General features: G+C 45.6%; 6 protein-coding genes across 6 annotated transcripts; 2 read left to right on the top strand and 4 right to left on the bottom strand.

The window, feature by feature from the left end:
* Positions 1-939: 939 nt before the first annotated feature.
* Positions 940-1,941, bottom strand: GLRG_08984 (short chain dehydrogenase; the record flags this gene model as incomplete). Its single annotated transcript, XM_008099669.1, has 1 exon — positions 940-1,941. The coding sequence occupies one exon, from the start codon at positions 1,939-1,941 to the stop codon at positions 940-942; it is 1,002 nt and encodes a 333-aa protein (XP_008097860.1).
* A 608-nt stretch (positions 1,942-2,549) lies between these two features.
* GLRG_08983 (uncharacterized protein) lies at positions 2,550-2,828 on the bottom strand (the record flags this gene model as incomplete). The annotated part of the gene is made up of 1 exon (XM_008099668.1): positions 2,550-2,828. One exon carries the CDS (start codon positions 2,826-2,828, stop codon positions 2,550-2,552), a length of 279 nt encoding a protein of 92 aa, XP_008097859.1.
* Positions 2,829-3,999: 1,171 nt separating this feature from the next.
* On the bottom strand, positions 4,000-4,767 carry GLRG_08982 (transmembrane adaptor Erv26; the record flags this gene model as incomplete). Its single annotated transcript, XM_008099667.1, has 3 exons — positions 4,000-4,334; positions 4,397-4,630; positions 4,698-4,767. The coding sequence occupies 3 exons, from the start codon at positions 4,765-4,767 to the stop codon at positions 4,000-4,002; spliced, it is 639 nt and encodes a 212-aa protein (XP_008097858.1).
* A 549-nt stretch (positions 4,768-5,316) lies between these two features.
* On the top strand, positions 5,317-6,247 carry GLRG_08981 (methyltransferase domain-containing protein; the record flags this gene model as incomplete). The annotated part of the gene is made up of 2 exons (XM_008099666.1): positions 5,317-5,339; positions 5,419-6,247. The coding sequence occupies 2 exons, from the start codon at positions 5,317-5,319 to the stop codon at positions 6,245-6,247; spliced, it is 852 nt and encodes a 283-aa protein (XP_008097857.1).
* Positions 6,248-6,503: 256 nt separating this feature from the next.
* Positions 6,504-7,319, bottom strand: GLRG_08980 (short chain dehydrogenase; the record flags this gene model as incomplete). Its single annotated transcript, XM_008099665.1, has 1 exon — positions 6,504-7,319. The coding sequence occupies one exon, from the start codon at positions 7,317-7,319 to the stop codon at positions 6,504-6,506; it is 816 nt and encodes a 271-aa protein (XP_008097856.1).
* Positions 7,320-9,453: 2,134 nt separating this feature from the next.
* GLRG_08979 (uncharacterized protein) lies at positions 9,454-10,374 on the top strand (the record flags this gene model as incomplete). Its single annotated transcript, XM_008099664.1, has 2 exons — positions 9,454-9,814; positions 9,884-10,374. The coding sequence occupies 2 exons, from the start codon at positions 9,454-9,456 to the stop codon at positions 10,372-10,374; spliced, it is 852 nt and encodes a 283-aa protein (XP_008097855.1).
* Between the last annotated feature and the right edge of the window lie 5,846 nt (positions 10,375-16,220).

The following is a 16,220-nucleotide window of genomic DNA, read 5'->3' as shown; positions in this document are numbered from 1 at the left end:
TGGATGACGCTTGGCTTGAGACACCCCAGAGTGAACGACACACCCACACGTTTGGACCCTCTCAGTCATCCATGGATGCGGCGAGAATAGCTACGAATAACGCATTTTCGTCTGTGACTCGCATCGGATAGCAAAGCCGAGACCAATAGAGAGACTCGGACCAGTTTCTAGGGCGAAGAGACTTTCGAAAAGCAGAGGGAAATGGAAGAGTGATCCCAAGTTGCATGGACGCAAAGCCACTGCGACGAACAAGATCCGATGAATGACGTCGGCAGCTTGGCTTAGCAAAGCCTCATTCTTCCTTAGAGGCACACTTTTTTTTTTCTGGTGTCAAGCTTGCCAACTCGGATAGCGAGACACAACCGCTCTCTCTCTCTCTCTCTGTGTGTGTGTGTGTGTGTGTTTGCTTGGCTCGAATGACGAAGCGTACGCGTACGTAGCGGGAGGGCCGCTTGTCTTCCAATCAAGTTCGACGAGGCCCGGCAAGTTGGTTCCAGAGAGGGAGAGTCGACCAAGTCATCTTGGTGGTAGTGGTTGTTGGTTCGCCACCGGTCACCGCCCTTCAAGGATCAGCAGGTGAAGCTGGGAGGGAGTGGCGGTGCAGCTGGTCTTCAGCCACACGATCTTGATGAATAAGCAATCTAGACCCGGTTGCTGTGTGGCTGTGCGAGTGGCTGGTGGACAGGTCCGTCTGTGGTGGCAATGCAGCCCTGGAATGAATGTTACAGGACTCATGTGGCTCGACCTCACCTCTCAGCCTGAGTCTCGAATCCATCAACGACTTTGCCCACTGCGACGTTGATTCGACTTCAAACGTTGTCATGTAACGCTCAGATGTTTTTTCGTTCATATCTACACAATCCCGCATTATGCACCTCAACTGCAACACTGACTTCTTAGTCGTTTCGCCCGTGGACCATCCTGTCCGACTCCAGCGTCTCAATATCTGAACTCCTGCCCGACGAGTTTCTCGCTCAAAGCCCATAGCATTTCCGCATCGATCTTACTCTTTGCCCACGGGAAGACTTCCTCTTCCCACGGGTCCGCGACGCGGCAATTTGTTAGGAACTCCCCGTTCTTCTCCTTCAGCTCCGGCGCAAACGCCGCAAACACGTGCGTCGATACGCCATGGTCGAAATCCTTGGGCTCGATGTTTTGCATCCCCCACATCCACTTCGACCCGGCCAGCACGTGTGCCTTGCGTAGGTCCTCCAGGAATCCGGAGAAATCGTCCGCCCCGTGCGCGGCGAGGTTCGTGACGACGTATCCCGGGCACAGGCTAAGGGCCGTCAGGCCGCCGGCAGCGGAGCCCAGTCTCTCGGCGAGCGCGATCGAGAACAGGCTGTTGGCCGTCTTCGATTGTCCGTACGCCATCCATCTGTTGTAGTGCTCCCCCTTGTTGAAGTTGTAGTCCGTCCAGCGTATGTGGTGCAGCCTGTGGCCCGTGCTGCTGACGTTGACAATGCGTGGCGACGCCGATGCTAGGATCTTGGACATGATGAGGTTCGTGAAGAGAAAGTGGCCGAGGTGGTTCGTTTGGAACTGGCTCTCGAAGCCGTCCTCGGTGAGCTTGTAGGGCACGGCCATGATGCCTGCGTTGTTAACGAGGACGTCGATGTGCGGCACATCGGCCCAGGACTTGACCGTCTCGGCAGCGGCGCGGACGTTGGCAAAGGACGCGAGGTCGAGGGCCAATGACTTGACCTTGATCTCGGGGTGTGCGGTGGCGAGGTCCGCGACTAACTCCCGGAACCTCTCAGGTGAGCGGCCGGCGAGGATGAACATGGCCGGCTCGGCGACTGCGACCTGCTTGACAAAAGAGTCACCAAGGCCGCCAGGCGAGACTCCCGTGACGAGGATGGTTCTGCCGGCGATATGAGGAGCGTAGAGGGGCACCAGTTCGCTGGCCCTGGGGTCCCGGTTGTGAGTGGGAGGGACCATGATGGCTCGGTTGATGGACGGCTATGTCTTGCAAGGCCGGTTTGCGGGCTGGGATGACAGGCTTGAACTTGGGTTCTGACTCGAGATCTTGAAGTGTTTGTACGGATGCTACTATGATATGGGAAAACAGGTCAGGAAAATGGGCATCTCTTATTGCTTGGAGCCTTCTGTCATTTAGTTCTCAAGCTCGACACGGTGGATACACCCGGCCTGGGATTACATATTAACTCCGGGCTTGTCACGATGGGGTTTGTAGGACGCAGATAGTACGGAGTTAAGACTGTAATGCCGCGCAGGTAAACTGAGGCATCAGTAATTCCATGCCCGGCTGACTATCGAGGCACCGCTAGGAGTTGAATAAGGGGGTTGATAACTCTCTAAGTGGACCTCTTTCCGCGACCCAGCTCCAACAATGGTCTACAACCACCCACAATGCCACGCCAGCTCCCAGGTAAGCCCATGCGATGCGGAATCATCCAATTGCAACGCCACAATCATATATCACAAGCAATCCATGACAACCATATCCCGTTCCGAAACAAGAAGAAAAATCACCGCTTTTCGTGCCCGACCGCCTTGGTTCTGTGTCTTGGAGCTTGAGGCGGTCCTCAGCTCTGACGGCTGGGTCCGCTGCCCCATGTCGCTCCCGTGCTGCTCGGAGCCGGCGAAGAACTCCACATGCCCGCGCCGTTGCCGGAAGTGGCACCCACGGATCGGAACGAGCCGATGGCGTGAAACGGCGCCTTTGAAGCGTCTTCCGACAGCCAGGAATTGAGTGTGCTGGACGCGCCAGCCTGTTGGTATGCGGGAGTCTGCGGCGTCTGACCCTGGCGAGGCCGAGGGACGGAGGTGTATTGGTAGCCGGGGTGGTTCTGGTTAGAAGACATTGTGACAGCAGGTGAAATAGGTCAAGATAGTTGAGCTTTTGTTGCTCTTGGGGCTCAAAGGTAGCTGAAGAAGTGAAACGTGGAACGTGGATGTTGGTGCTGATGATGAGCAGAAGCGGCAAGAAAGCGAGAAGGCGTGCTTGATTCTTATAAATACCAGCTGGGAGCACCGAGGAAGCGATGCTTCGGGCTCAAGAGACCATCTTGTCCTCCACGTCCTCTTCCAACGAGGAATGAGGAGTGCGAGGCGGTCTACTCCTCAAACTTCCATATCGCGCCGGCGGGGTCCTTTGCGGTACTTTTATTTCTCGCCATCATCATCAAAAAAATGCGAAATGCATGTCGCTCGGGCGCGGTGGGTAGTTGTGCACTGCCATGGAGGCCGACGACGATGGCCGGGGCTCACCAGTCGGGCTGGTGGTTTGGTGTTTTAACATGACCCAAACAAAAGAACCGCGCATGTCCAAGAGCCAGGGTCTTGGAACAAGTGCGCTTTATTACGTACCTGCGGCAGCTACTGCAAGGTACACGCCCATACGTGTAGGCATTGAGGTCCTTTTGCAATGAGGTCTCTGGTGTAATGGTAAACGTGGCAACCATGAATGCCTGGGTAGGCAACTGAGGTATTAGTCTGGCATAGCCCGGGACTCTTGCTGCCGAAACCCCGAGATCCAGGGCTAGAAGGATCTTGCTTATGCAGTGTCCTTTTGTTTTCTTTGAACTGATTGGCTGCCTCTGCGTTACTTCAGTGCACATCGCCGTCTGGAGCCTGAGGATCTTATGTTAGCGACTATATGAATTAACAAGACCGGCCAGACGACATGGCTTTTCGTGCTCGGCTGGCCGGACTGGTGGCACTTTTTGTTCCAGGCTGTTGGGAAAAAGAAATCCCAGTCAGGTCACACAAGGTTAGATAGCCAGCATATCAAAAAGCCCGCGCTTACATGTCGGGTCTTTTCAGTCAAGTAGGTAGTTTCGTGCCGGAGTTGCCAGTCGAAACAAGCAACATATCAGTTGGAGGGACTCTCCGGGTATCTATTCGTCTGCCGTATTTCGAGGGAACATTCACTCCTTTCGTAATGGCGGTTTAAAGCCAACCTACTACACAGATGACAAGTTCCATCTACGTGTCGTATTGTACATCCTGGCGCACTTGCCCACCGAGCCTTGATCAACTGCGCTCCCAGCCAACAGTCCTGAACACCTCGCCCATGGCGCCGAGAACGGTATCAACGATGGACTTGACGAATCCCTGACGCTTGCTCCTGCCGGAAGAGTCCCGCAGGGGATCCTCGCTGCCCATCGTTGGCAGAACATTGTCGCTCGCGGACAAGCTCACGAAGAGGGCGAAGGGGATCAGCCACACGCACAGGCCAAAGTATGAGGCAATCTCGGTGAAGCTCGGGATATCGGGCTGTTCGTAGTAGGAGTGCATGTTGGAATAGGATCTTTGCTGGGCAGCGGAGAAGTGGCGGAACCAGAGGTAGTGGTTGACAAGGACCAGGGCTATAAGGCGTCTGTTAGTCTGGGGCTTCCTGACCAAAGCCGATGGATATCCTTGCACATACCGCAAGATACGAGAAATAGAGGGTCCGTCAATCTGACAAAGGGGAACCGCCGCATGTTTCCGAGGTAGACGACATGGGAAATGACACCCATAAGGGTCAACTTGAAGGGGAACCCGTCGACAAGGCACAGCAACAGCTGCAAGACAATGACGGAGTAAATCAGCTTCGTGAGCAGGCGCTTCGCAAACACGGTGTGCTCCTCGACGAGCTCCGAAAGGTAGTACAGACCCGAAGCTATTCAAGCCGTGTCAGCGTGGGTTTATTTGCACTTGCCCAAGGGAGGCCTGGGACTAAGACGAACCGATGGCCAGGGTCAGGAAACAGAAGCCCACGATGGAGCCGAGATAGCCGACTAAAGGTAGAATCCACATGGCGACGGCGTTGTGTTGTGAGGGATCGCAGGGCGTAGCATGAAGGAGATGGGATTCAAGACGAGAATGTGGCAACCGTCGGTGGACGATGGCGATGGTGTATATTAATTACTTCTGAGCTACGGAGTACCTACACCCGCAATTGCCCTGGAGCTATGACGGTGGGCGGAAGGGATTGGGGCGCCACACAGCGCGTCGGGCTTCTTTCGCAAGCGTGGCCTTTGCGCCGGGTTCTCGGGCAATATCTTGATCCGTCACATGTACCTATTGAGACAGGCTTTTGGGAGGGAGACTCGATTCGCCCTACCGAATGCTGGGATCCTTATCGATAGCAGAGATTGTACTACTCTTGTTTATCTTATCGATAACTAGCCGCCCCTCACCCCCCCCCCCCCCCAGCTGCGAAATTTGAGGATTTCCCACGACACAAAATTCACCTCCCGATTTCTCGATGCGCCGGCGTGACGACGAAGTGTACGGAGTCATAGAACGACAGGAGTCTCCTCATTCGCAAAACCAGATTTAACCTCCGGACAGAATTCGCCCATCATGTCGCGCCCTGAGGACACCCTGTAAGCCGTTGTTCTTTCCACTACGACCCCGCCACAGCAACGGAGCCAACTAACATGTTCCCCCCCTCCCTCTCCTCAGCGCGGCCGACATTCACTACAATGACTCCGAAGCCCGCAAGTACACGACGAGCTCTCGTATTCAGAACATCCAGGCGTCCATGACCCGCCGCGCCCTCGAGCTCCTCGATCTCAAGCACCCCTCCCTCATCCTCGACGTCGGCTGCGGCAGCGGTTTGTCCGGCGAGATCCTCTCCGCCGAGGGCCCTGAGGATGGCGGGCCGCACACCTGGATTGGCATGGACGTCTCCCCCTCCATGCTCGACATCGCTCTACAGCGCGACGTCGAGGGCGACCTACTCCTCGCCGACATCGGCCAGGGCGTGCCCTTCCGCGCCGGCTCTTTCGACGCCGCCATCAGCATCTCCGCCATTCAGTGGCTCTGCAACGCCGAGAGCAGCGACACCTCCCCTGAGGGCCGCCTCACCAGATTCTTCAACGGCCTCTACGCCTCATTACGCAGGGGCGGCCGCGCCGTCTGTCAGTTCTACCCCAAGAACGACACCCAGCGCAACATGATCACCCAAGCCGCCGTCAAGGCCGGCTTCGGCGCCGGCCTCCTCGAGGACGACCCGGAGACCAAGAACGTCAAGCTCTACCTCGTCCTCACCGTCGGCGGCACAGCCGAGGGCGGCCGCGGCGGCGACATCACCAACGTCGTGGAGGGCATGGACAACGTCGACGTCGAGGACGCGCGGAGGAAGGCCAATGCGCAGCAGAGCGGCAAGGGGGAGATCAAGAAGGGCAGCAAGGCGTGGATTGTCAAGAAGAAGGAGCAGATGGAAAGGAAAGGCAAGGTCGTCAAGTCTACCTCCAAGTATACCGGGCGGAAACGCAGAATCGCCTTTTGAAGGAATAAAGACTCGAGACAGTGGATTGCGGGGTGGTACATGGCATGGCGTTACAGGGACCAAGGAAAACTTTGCTATTATTTTAGAGATCGAATGCGAATCAGATACCCTTAGTCGACCATCCATTGACGCCTTACCTGACATTGCATTGCAGTTGTCATCTCACCCTTTGTCACGAAGACGCCTCTAGTAAGATGGTTGAGTGTGTCATTTTGCGATATGGGACCGCGAGTCAAGAGTCTACCTTAGAGGTATCTCAAGGGTCACTACACCAACCTCCATCAACAACATAACTACTGCCCGTTATACCGCTTGCTTCGTCGCTGGCCAGAAAAACAATCAACTTTGCCACGTCTTCCGGCATCAGATCACGTTGCAGACTCTGGGACCGCATCACCTCGGCGCGATACTCCGGTGTCAAGACCTCGTCCCTCTGCCTCTGGGTGGCAATGGCGCCCGGCATGACGCTGTTGATGCGGATGTTGAGCGGGCCGACCTCTTTGCTCTGAGCGCGGGTGAGGCCCATCACCGCGGCTTTGCAGGTGCCGTAGACCGGCACGGCTGGGTCAGGAATGCGCCACGTGATGGAGCCCAGGTTCACGATGCTGCCTCCGCCGGCCTGTTTCATGCCGGGAAGGACGGCCTGCGTCAAGAAGAAGACGTGCCTCAGACTGGTGTTGATGTTCATGTCCCACGCCTCGGACGTGACCTCTTCAGTTCTGAGTCTCGCCTTGTGGCCCGTGAGTGCCGCGTTGTTGATCAGAACATGGACTGTTCCGTACGTTTCGAGGATCTCGTTGGCTGTAGCTTGAAGTTGGCCCAAGTTGGAAACGTCACAAAAGTAGAATACCGGTGTTTTGATGGTGTTAAGGCTGGCACCGGTCTCGCTGGCAATTGACATGACATGTTGGATGGTTTTCTGCGCCAAGGTCCCGGCGATGTCGAGGAAGATGACTTGGCAGCCTTGAAGAGCGAAGCGCTCGACCGTGGCGGCTCCGATACCCTCCGCACCGCCGGTGATGAGCACGGTCTTGCCGTTCAGGCTAGGATAGATGGCCGAAGGTGCCGACATGGTTTCGCGTCAAAAGATTGGCTGCTGGATTAGGGGAAACGTGTTGTAGACTGTCTGATACCATTCGTAGGCAAAAATGGGATGGGGTATCCCCAGCCCTTATACATTTGAAATGCCCGAAACATTACTGCAGGGCTGTTCTTTGTCCTCATACGCGACCGCAGCGATATTAGGGTCAATACCCCCAACCCAATGTACTGAATGGTTGACCAAAGTAATTGTTTTAATGCCAGGGATCTTCAGCCTTTCATTCGGAGTAAGCAATGATGTTACACCGATGCGTTGTCATCCGATAACCAAGGAATTTTTAGCTTGACACGACGTCGAACAATCGTCCAGACTGCACGAATGGAATCCAATTCTTCCGCTTGACCCAGGCTTCATGTGAATGAAACTACGGTATGAATACCTCTGGGGTACTGTAATTTTGTTCGGGAATCTTCTGTTGAGTTTCTATTATGCTAAGAGTATCAAACATGATGCTTTTACTGTGTTTTCCTACTGTATTACAAGATCGCCGTGTCCCCTGTGCAAACCTCCGAGGAACCACCTCGGCTCCGTGTCTTTGTATAAAATCGAGGTGCAAGATTACAAGGATTCAAGCTCGGAAAATTGGAAGCATACCCATTGGCTGTTCGTTTATCGATGTACTTCCCATCCTCCAATTCTTGCATGAGATGGGACACCATAGCCTGGCGTGGACTATGCCTTGACATGAAAGTTGTTCCGAAGAAAGCGAACAGCCACACAAACTGAGTTCGATCACCTACCGTAGACTCCACCCAAGAACTCCCTCAGAGGTGTATACAGAGGATGGCTTCTCACACTGCATACTTCATCTCAAATACCCGAACCTATCTGTCATTTCCCACATGGCTATTGTTAGCTATTATTCCCTTGTCACACAACAACAAGTGTCAAGACTGTCTCTGATTCGGTAACCAGACGGGAGAGATAGATTGATGGGCTATCATTCCCCGATCAGAGAGTCATGATCCCTATTTCTGGATCCACTTCGGCTAACAAGTCCCTGCGCGGGGATTCCTTCAATGAAGTGTACACCGTCCAGCCCCATATTTGCTGTGTTTGTCGTCAAGGCTCCCCAAGTACTCCGTAAGGTAGATCAATTTAACGTAATTCTCTCATAATACCAGGTAAACTGGGTTAGGTATGACTCGATAGAGCTTACTTCTGGCCGTTGCTAAAGCTCAATCCCTCTATGCATTGCAAAGGGTGAAGCCACGTATAATATCTTCCAATGCAGGTAATGACGTGTGATAACGGGCAATTATGAATAGCGTGCTCAAAGGGGTCTCAGGAGGTGAAGATGCATCAATACGAACAACAATGTGGAATGCAACATATCGCCAAGTTTTGTGCCACAGATCTCGTCATGCTTTCCCCAACCTGGCACGAGCCGTTTCAATCGATAAATTTCCATGTGTATACGATAACTTTCTCGCTGCTAAAAATCAACAATTGATGTTTAGAAATTCCCCCTCGTCCCCGTATCGAAGTGATAACACAGGTGTGCAAGGCATCCTCTAACAGTTGTGAACTCTTGTTTTTGGGAAAGAAAGCGCCGGTTGATGCAGATTGCAATTGTTCATTTGCAGCATAATTGGGTATGGCAAGTGATGGCTTTAAGATACAACACAGAACGTTCTGTTGACTTGAACTATGGAGTGCACGTGAAAGCGGATATATTATGAGGATCGAGCAACGCATAGCATCGACATTCCTGTTTGCAGGGCGAGCGCCCGGGCCCGCTTCCCACGGTCCTCGGTACTTGGCAGCCCACCTACGATTCGGTTGCCTCTTTGGGAGAGGAACGTCACCTTCGAAGAAACCATACACCTTTCCGGCTGCCCGTTTCCATGTTTTGTCTGAAGGCAGCGCTCCCTACGGGGTATGGCGCGGATAATTGGTGAGTATAAGGTGCAGATAGCGCTTTCGAACACCCCACAATGCGCTGCATCGTTCATTTTCCAACAATCGGCCCCGTATTTTACCATTCGACTACACCGCGATTGTAAGCTTCGCAGTGGTCGATAGCATCGCTGTGTAAGCACTCTTTATTGTGCTAAGCTTTGAATTGTTGTGGGTCTTTTGATCTGCCGTAACGAGGGCCAACATGGCGGCCAACGATATCACCCCGGTTCCAGCACCGTGGAAGCTCAAGGGCGACATCTACCTCTTCAGCTTCTGGGTCTCCGGACCGAAGGCAGCGCACCCGCCCACCATCGCTTACTCCCCTCTCGAGGCAAACTCGTCCTTCATCTGCCCGGAAGGCAACAGGCCGCTGGGCGGAATCAGCATGATACAGATTATCCGATATACCGAGAGCCCTGTTGGTCCATATGACGAGTTGATTCTGTGTCCGGGCTTTCATGAGTATACCGTCGAGGAGAATGGAAAGCGCATCAAGAAAAAGAACGCAAGAATCACACGGATATACGTATCTCAAAAGTACACCTGCTGGAATGGCCGGAAGAGTGAGTGGCATTGATTCGGAGGCGAAGAGGTTAACCCAACCAGCGCACCCTGCTGACATCAAACACCAGACTGGAATATTCCAAAGCATCTCGCCGCCTTCGACTGGAAGAAGAACGCGGATGGCAGCACAAGCGTCAAGGTCTTTCCCCACGACACATCGGGTGACGTCAAGGAAGCGTCCGCGAGCGCTACCCCGCTGTTCCAAGCAACCTTTAAGACCGTCCCATACGTCCCATCGTTCCCTCTCTCGCTCAGTATCTTCAAGTACGTGGGTGTGGACCCGACCCTCGTTCAGCCTCCGCTTCCAGAGGGCGACGGCAGTCAATGTGAGTTGCCTGGGACAGATCAATGGTGCAGCATATCGCCCGGTCAGAGCTGCAGAAGGGCGAGCCTGGGGTGGTTCGATATTCGGCAAGCAGATGAAAAGGGGAACGTTGTTGGCGAGCACGAAAACTTCTGGCCGGGTCTCGGGCGTTGGCAGATCGGGCTGAAGATGGAGAACTCAGACGTGACTTTCGCTGAGCCGAAACACTGGAATGCCCCCAGATCTGTTTTATAGCCGACTGCAGTTTCTCGTTATAGTATTGAGACTCTTTTGAACGAAATGTTAGAGGAACGGGGACGTCGTGCATGATTGAGTGGAGCCTGCCATAGTTATATGTCACGAGGTGATATACAGTCTGTTGCGTTGGCAGCGTCCGAAACCTATTTTTCAGTCCGTGCACCCGCGCCACACAAATGCAACCCCATGCAAATTCGCGTTTTTTGGCTGGCAGGATCCGAAATCTGCATTGCCTAACATTAAATAGTTATAACAACTTAAAGTCGCGCATACTAGTAATAATAATAATAATAAGGGGATTTAGACCTATATAAAGCCACTTGTCAGCTGCATATCTAATTATCTCTTTAACACTTACCCCGCAGATAGGTTTGTCTCCTATTATAATAGTCTATAAGAGCACGCCTTTTAAACAGGCAGCTAGCTAAGTTAATAAAGTTATAAAAGTAATATATATATAAAGAGAGTAAAGTCTATAATAATCCTATTACTATTACTTACTACTATTATCTTTTACTAAATAAATACTAAATTAAATAAATATAATAGCACTAAGGTTAAATAAGGATAAGTAAAAAAAGATAGTATAGATCCTTAAGTTATTTAAGAAAATAAATAAAGAGATTACTATATAGCTAGGCTATACTACCTATATAGTCTAGTAATAGCGTTATTATTATAAAATAACTAGATAAGTAGAGATTTATCTTACTAGTTAGTAAAGCTAAATAAAGTTAGAAGTGTAGTAACTATATAAGTTATTAAAGCTTTTTACTTACTATAATAACCTTAGCCTTAAAAAAATATAAGATTTCTTTTATAAGTAATTTAACGTAAAGGTTTATAAGTTAATAATTAGTTAGTAGCTTTATATAGCTAGGTAGACGTTAAAGTCTATCTATATTATTACTACCTAAAGGGATAAAGTACTATAGTGTAACTAAATATATACTATTTATAAATACTATCTAGAGTAATTAGTATTTATTAATAAGTTAGGTATTAATAAATATATAGGTATATAGAGGATAGGTTAGGCGCTAAAAGGACTATTACTATATTAAAAGGATAAGCTTAAATATAAGTAGTAATACTAAATCCTTTCTACCCTTACTATAAATAGTATATTTAATATATTAATATACCTAAGTATAATAAATAATAATAGGTTTATAGTATAGATTTAAAATAAGGTTTTACCTAAGTGTAGTGTCTTTCTTATAGTAAAGTTAGTTATTATTATAAATAATACTAGCTTTTACTACTAATAAGATATCTAAAAGGTATATAATTTAGCTAGTATATAACTATTATATCTACTACTATACTTACCTAACTTTAACCCTATTAAGAAGGTATTTAGTAACCTTAAGAAGCTTCTTTATAAGTAGTACTTAGGATAGAATAAAGATAAAGAGGGTTTATATAACTTTAATAAGCTGCTTTATAATTATATAGTAGAGGTTAGTTATAGTATTAAACAGATAAAAGGCTATTTTTATTACTTATTTATTAACTTTAATAGTATGTAAAGGTTATTTAATAATATATTAATTAATAAAGATAGTAGTAATATTAAAGGTGCCTTTATAACTAGTAAAGAAAGTGCTGTTATTAAAGCAGTAATAAAGAAAAAAAATAACTATTAATAGATAGTAAAGAAATCTAACTATAGTAACTACTTATTTACTTTTACTACCTTACTTTTTGTTAGTATTATTATATTACTTTTTATCCCTATTACTTTTATATTATTACTCTTTATCTTTATTACTTTTATATAAAGCTGTTAATAACTTATTATTACCTATATATATTAGGTTATTTATATTACTACTATATAACTTATTAAAGCTAAAGTTATCTATTTTATTATATATTATAAAGTTAGAAAGGTATTAACTTATATAAATAATTAGTAAGAATAAATTACCTAGTTATATAAAAGAGAAAATAAAAAGACTATTTATTACCTAAAGGTTAGTATAGTTATAACTACTAGATTTAATTTAACTAACTAAATCTACCCTTCTTAAGGTTACCTATCTTATTAGTTATAGTATTTATAATAAGTAGCTTATTAGCTTTATTAACTTTATTAACTTTATTAGTAATATATAGTAATTTATACTATTAGTTAGAGCTAGTAAAGTTACGTCTACTACACTTATAGTATTACTATATAAGTAAGAAAGTCTTTATTAACCTTTATATAGTGCTAATAAAGGATTTAGGTATACCTTTTTCTTTATACTACTTTTTTAGTATACACTAGATAACTACTAGGCTTAATAAAAAGCTCTATAGTTATTAAAGGGCTGCGTTAGTACTACCTTTATAGCCCTATTATCACCCTTTAACTTTAAGAAACTACCTTATAAAATCTTAGACCTCTAGTAATTACGCTACAGGTAACTGCTCTCTAGGTCGTAAGGGTAATAATAATAGCACTTTAGTCTCTCTTACTAAATATACTAGTAATAAGTTAATTACTAAAGTAATAGGTATATAATAATACTATTAGATTAAAGATAGCTACTATTATAAAGGAGGTAATTAATACTACTGCTATATAAAAAGGCTAACTTCTTTACTACTAAAAGATAAATTAACTACTATATTACTAGTAGAGTTATTTATAGTTAGTAAAGAAGGTCTACTAGTAGGATTTTTACCTCCTTTAAATCCTACTATAAAGTGTAAATTACTTATAACTTTACCTTATATAGGTAAATTATCCTTTTTTACTAGCTGCTAGGTAACTATAACTATAAGGCCTAGCAGTAGATCTTTTAAAGTTATATTTACCTTATAATAAAGTATTATATCTTACTAGGCTTTAAGATTATAAGTAAGTAACTTATAGTAGACTTTAGTAATAACTAAACACTAGTTAGTACTGTTACTTACCCTTATATTATGATAGTAACTTATAAGATCTATATACTTATAATACTTTATTAGATTATACTATAAATCCCTTTTTATATCCCTCTCTTAGTTAATCTTATCCCTTATTAAATTTATTACTATTTTTCTTAAATTAATATATAATAGTTAGCTACTATAATCTAGTTACTTACTATAATTAATTAGCTTACTATAGTTAATTAGCTTACTATAGTTAATTAGCTTACTATAGTTAGGGTACCTACTTTTTAACTTTATAGCAGATTATAGTATACTAAATACTAATATAATAAAACTAGTAAAGTATATAAGATCTATACTAAAGAAGATCTCTTAAGTCTTATAGCTAAGGTTACTTAGTTATTAGCTAAATTTAGACTATAGTAAGGTTAGCTATTTCCTATCTACTTTACTAAAGTTATTACTATAGTAAATATTATTAACCCCTTATATAGTATACTACTTTTTACTAAACTTTACTATTATTTATAACTTTAAGAGCTAGTATTACTTAGTAAGTTACTTTTAAAGGTAATCCTTTATATCCTTCTAGATTTACTTTTTTTACCTTAACCTAATTATTATGCCTACTATTAACTAACTTATTAATTACTATACTATCTAAAAAGGCTAGACTTATAGTATAGATTTAATATTATTAAATTAAAGGTTAAAGGTAAAGTATATTATTACCTTAGTTAGTAGTAAAGTAGCTACTACTATAGCTACCTGCTATTACTATAGTAATAGTACTAAAGTTTATAATAAGGTATTAAATAGATTTAGTATAAATAGTACCTATTATATAGGCTCTTTATTATTATAAGTAAGCTTATTACTATTATTATTATTACTATTACTAACTTTTTTTTTTATTAACAGTTACCTAGGCTACTATTAACTTTTATAGCGTCTTAATAGTTATTATTAACTTTTTTACTACTACTAACTTTTTTACTACTACTAACTTCTTTACTACTACTAACTTCTTTACTACTACTAACTTCTTTACTACTACTATAGCTACTACTAACTTCTTTAGCGTCTTAATAATTATTATAGATTTTATTAACCTTACTACTAGTGCTAGTGCTATTACTATAAGGCGCTTAATTACTACGCGTAATACTCTTTTATAGGCAGCCTTATAGGCTTAAGTACTATTAGCTAGTAGCGCTAGTAATACCTCTTTACTACTAGGGGTAGTAACCCCTTTCTTTAGCGCTATTATTTAATAACAGTAGTAATAATAACAGTAACAAGCTTATTAATTAAAGCTATTTACACTACAGTATCTACACAAAAATCCATAAAGTGGTAGCCACTTAGCAGGGTAACCCCCCTGTGTGACCCTAACTAGGGTGGTTGGTTGTGATGGTGTTTCTAACGCACGGACTGAAAAATAGGTTTTGGACGCTGCCAACGTAACAGACTGTACTATGTAAGCTACAACTGCAGCACGCCAGTTGTGGGCCCACTTTCGTGCCCAAGTGCCTAGGGTCTTAGGTATTATGTATACAATTTCCACGCATTTTTCGACCCACCCGGAAGAATTCCAGTATGAGTTAATTGAATCATTGAACCAAAACTCATCATCAAGTACTGATTTGAATGGCCCGAATTCGGGGTTTGGGAAGACAACCTTACGGAGCAGCTTCTCTGGAGGCCAAGAGACACGAACATGACAACTTGCCCTGTCTACTATCGTGTTATTGGGTAGCTACGGGAGAGAGAAAGTCTTGGCCGCTAAAAGACACTGACTATATGTTCATGGTAAAGAGTACCGTCAATAATATTGTCAGCCTAAGGAATTGCGGGTCTATGAATGCTTCGGGCCTTCTGCTAAATTCCGCAATAGCACCATTGCCTCTGTGAGAATGTGGGTTTCGAAATTTTAGCTATCAGGCAGAAAACCAGGACCCTATCGAAGAGAGGATATTACCGGGCTGGGTTGAAGAACAATCCAACACGAGAAGATTCCCCATTCTTAATCCGAAAGGGAAGGGTAAGATCCTTGGGATTGCCATGTTCGATCACTGTGTTTGTTTCTTGGAATGCTTTCACTTTATCCTGTCTTCAACAAGGAGACGAGTCAGGACGGATCCATGGTACCCAATAATCCCCATCTTTGAGATTCACTAAAAACCCTTGGCTAACCTGAGCACACAGTCATCCTGATTTTGAAAAGGATTTCCCCAGCAATGAGAAGCACTGGTCAAGTGGCCATGAAGAATCTTATAGCGCCTTCGAAGAAAATGGCGTTTAAGATGGTGACGACAACTCGTCCATTGAAGAAAGCGAATGCGGATGCGTCGACTGCGGGCATCAAGATACTTCAAGACTTTTGCTCCTACACTCAGCTTATACCGAGGCATTGCTTCTTCGGCCAGTCCATGACACATTGAAGAGGTATATACGGATCGGGATGGCTCTATTATGGCCGCGAGCATTGAAGATAGGAGAATGCGAGTTCACGGAGTAATATGAGATTGTTTGGAGTGTACTGTAGGAATGCATTGAAATCCAAATCTGTCAAAACTTCTCATCATCTTATTGTTCTTTCTCAAGTTCGCAGTTACTTACTCTATGAATTTGTTAGCCCATTACTATTGCAATTTCTCTTGGTGACTAGCTTGCGGCGGAGGCCGACGAAGTGAGAATTCGCACACCGTACCAAGGCGATAGTGTGGAAGCACCAAGTCTGATGTTTCGCAGGCGTGTAACACAACCTATCATTATCTATGCGACGAAATGGCTTCAATAGATATACATGCGGGAAAAGTATAGCTGGTCACTGATTGGTTATCGTCACGTCTTACGATTCTTGGCTGTCCTTCCAACGATTGGCTACCAAACGAGGTCAGCTTTGCAGTAGACTCAACAAATAGATTTCAGCCACATCGGAGATGCTGAGACGACTAGTGCGGCAGCGC

The sequence above is a fragment of the Colletotrichum graminicola genome (genome assembly GCF_000149035.1).
Source record: "Colletotrichum graminicola M1.001 genomic scaffold supercont1.44, whole genome shotgun sequence".
NCBI lineage: Eukaryota > Fungi > Ascomycota > Sordariomycetes > Glomerellales > Glomerellaceae > Colletotrichum > Colletotrichum graminicola.
This window is presented reverse-complemented; position numbering and strand designations above follow the sequence as displayed.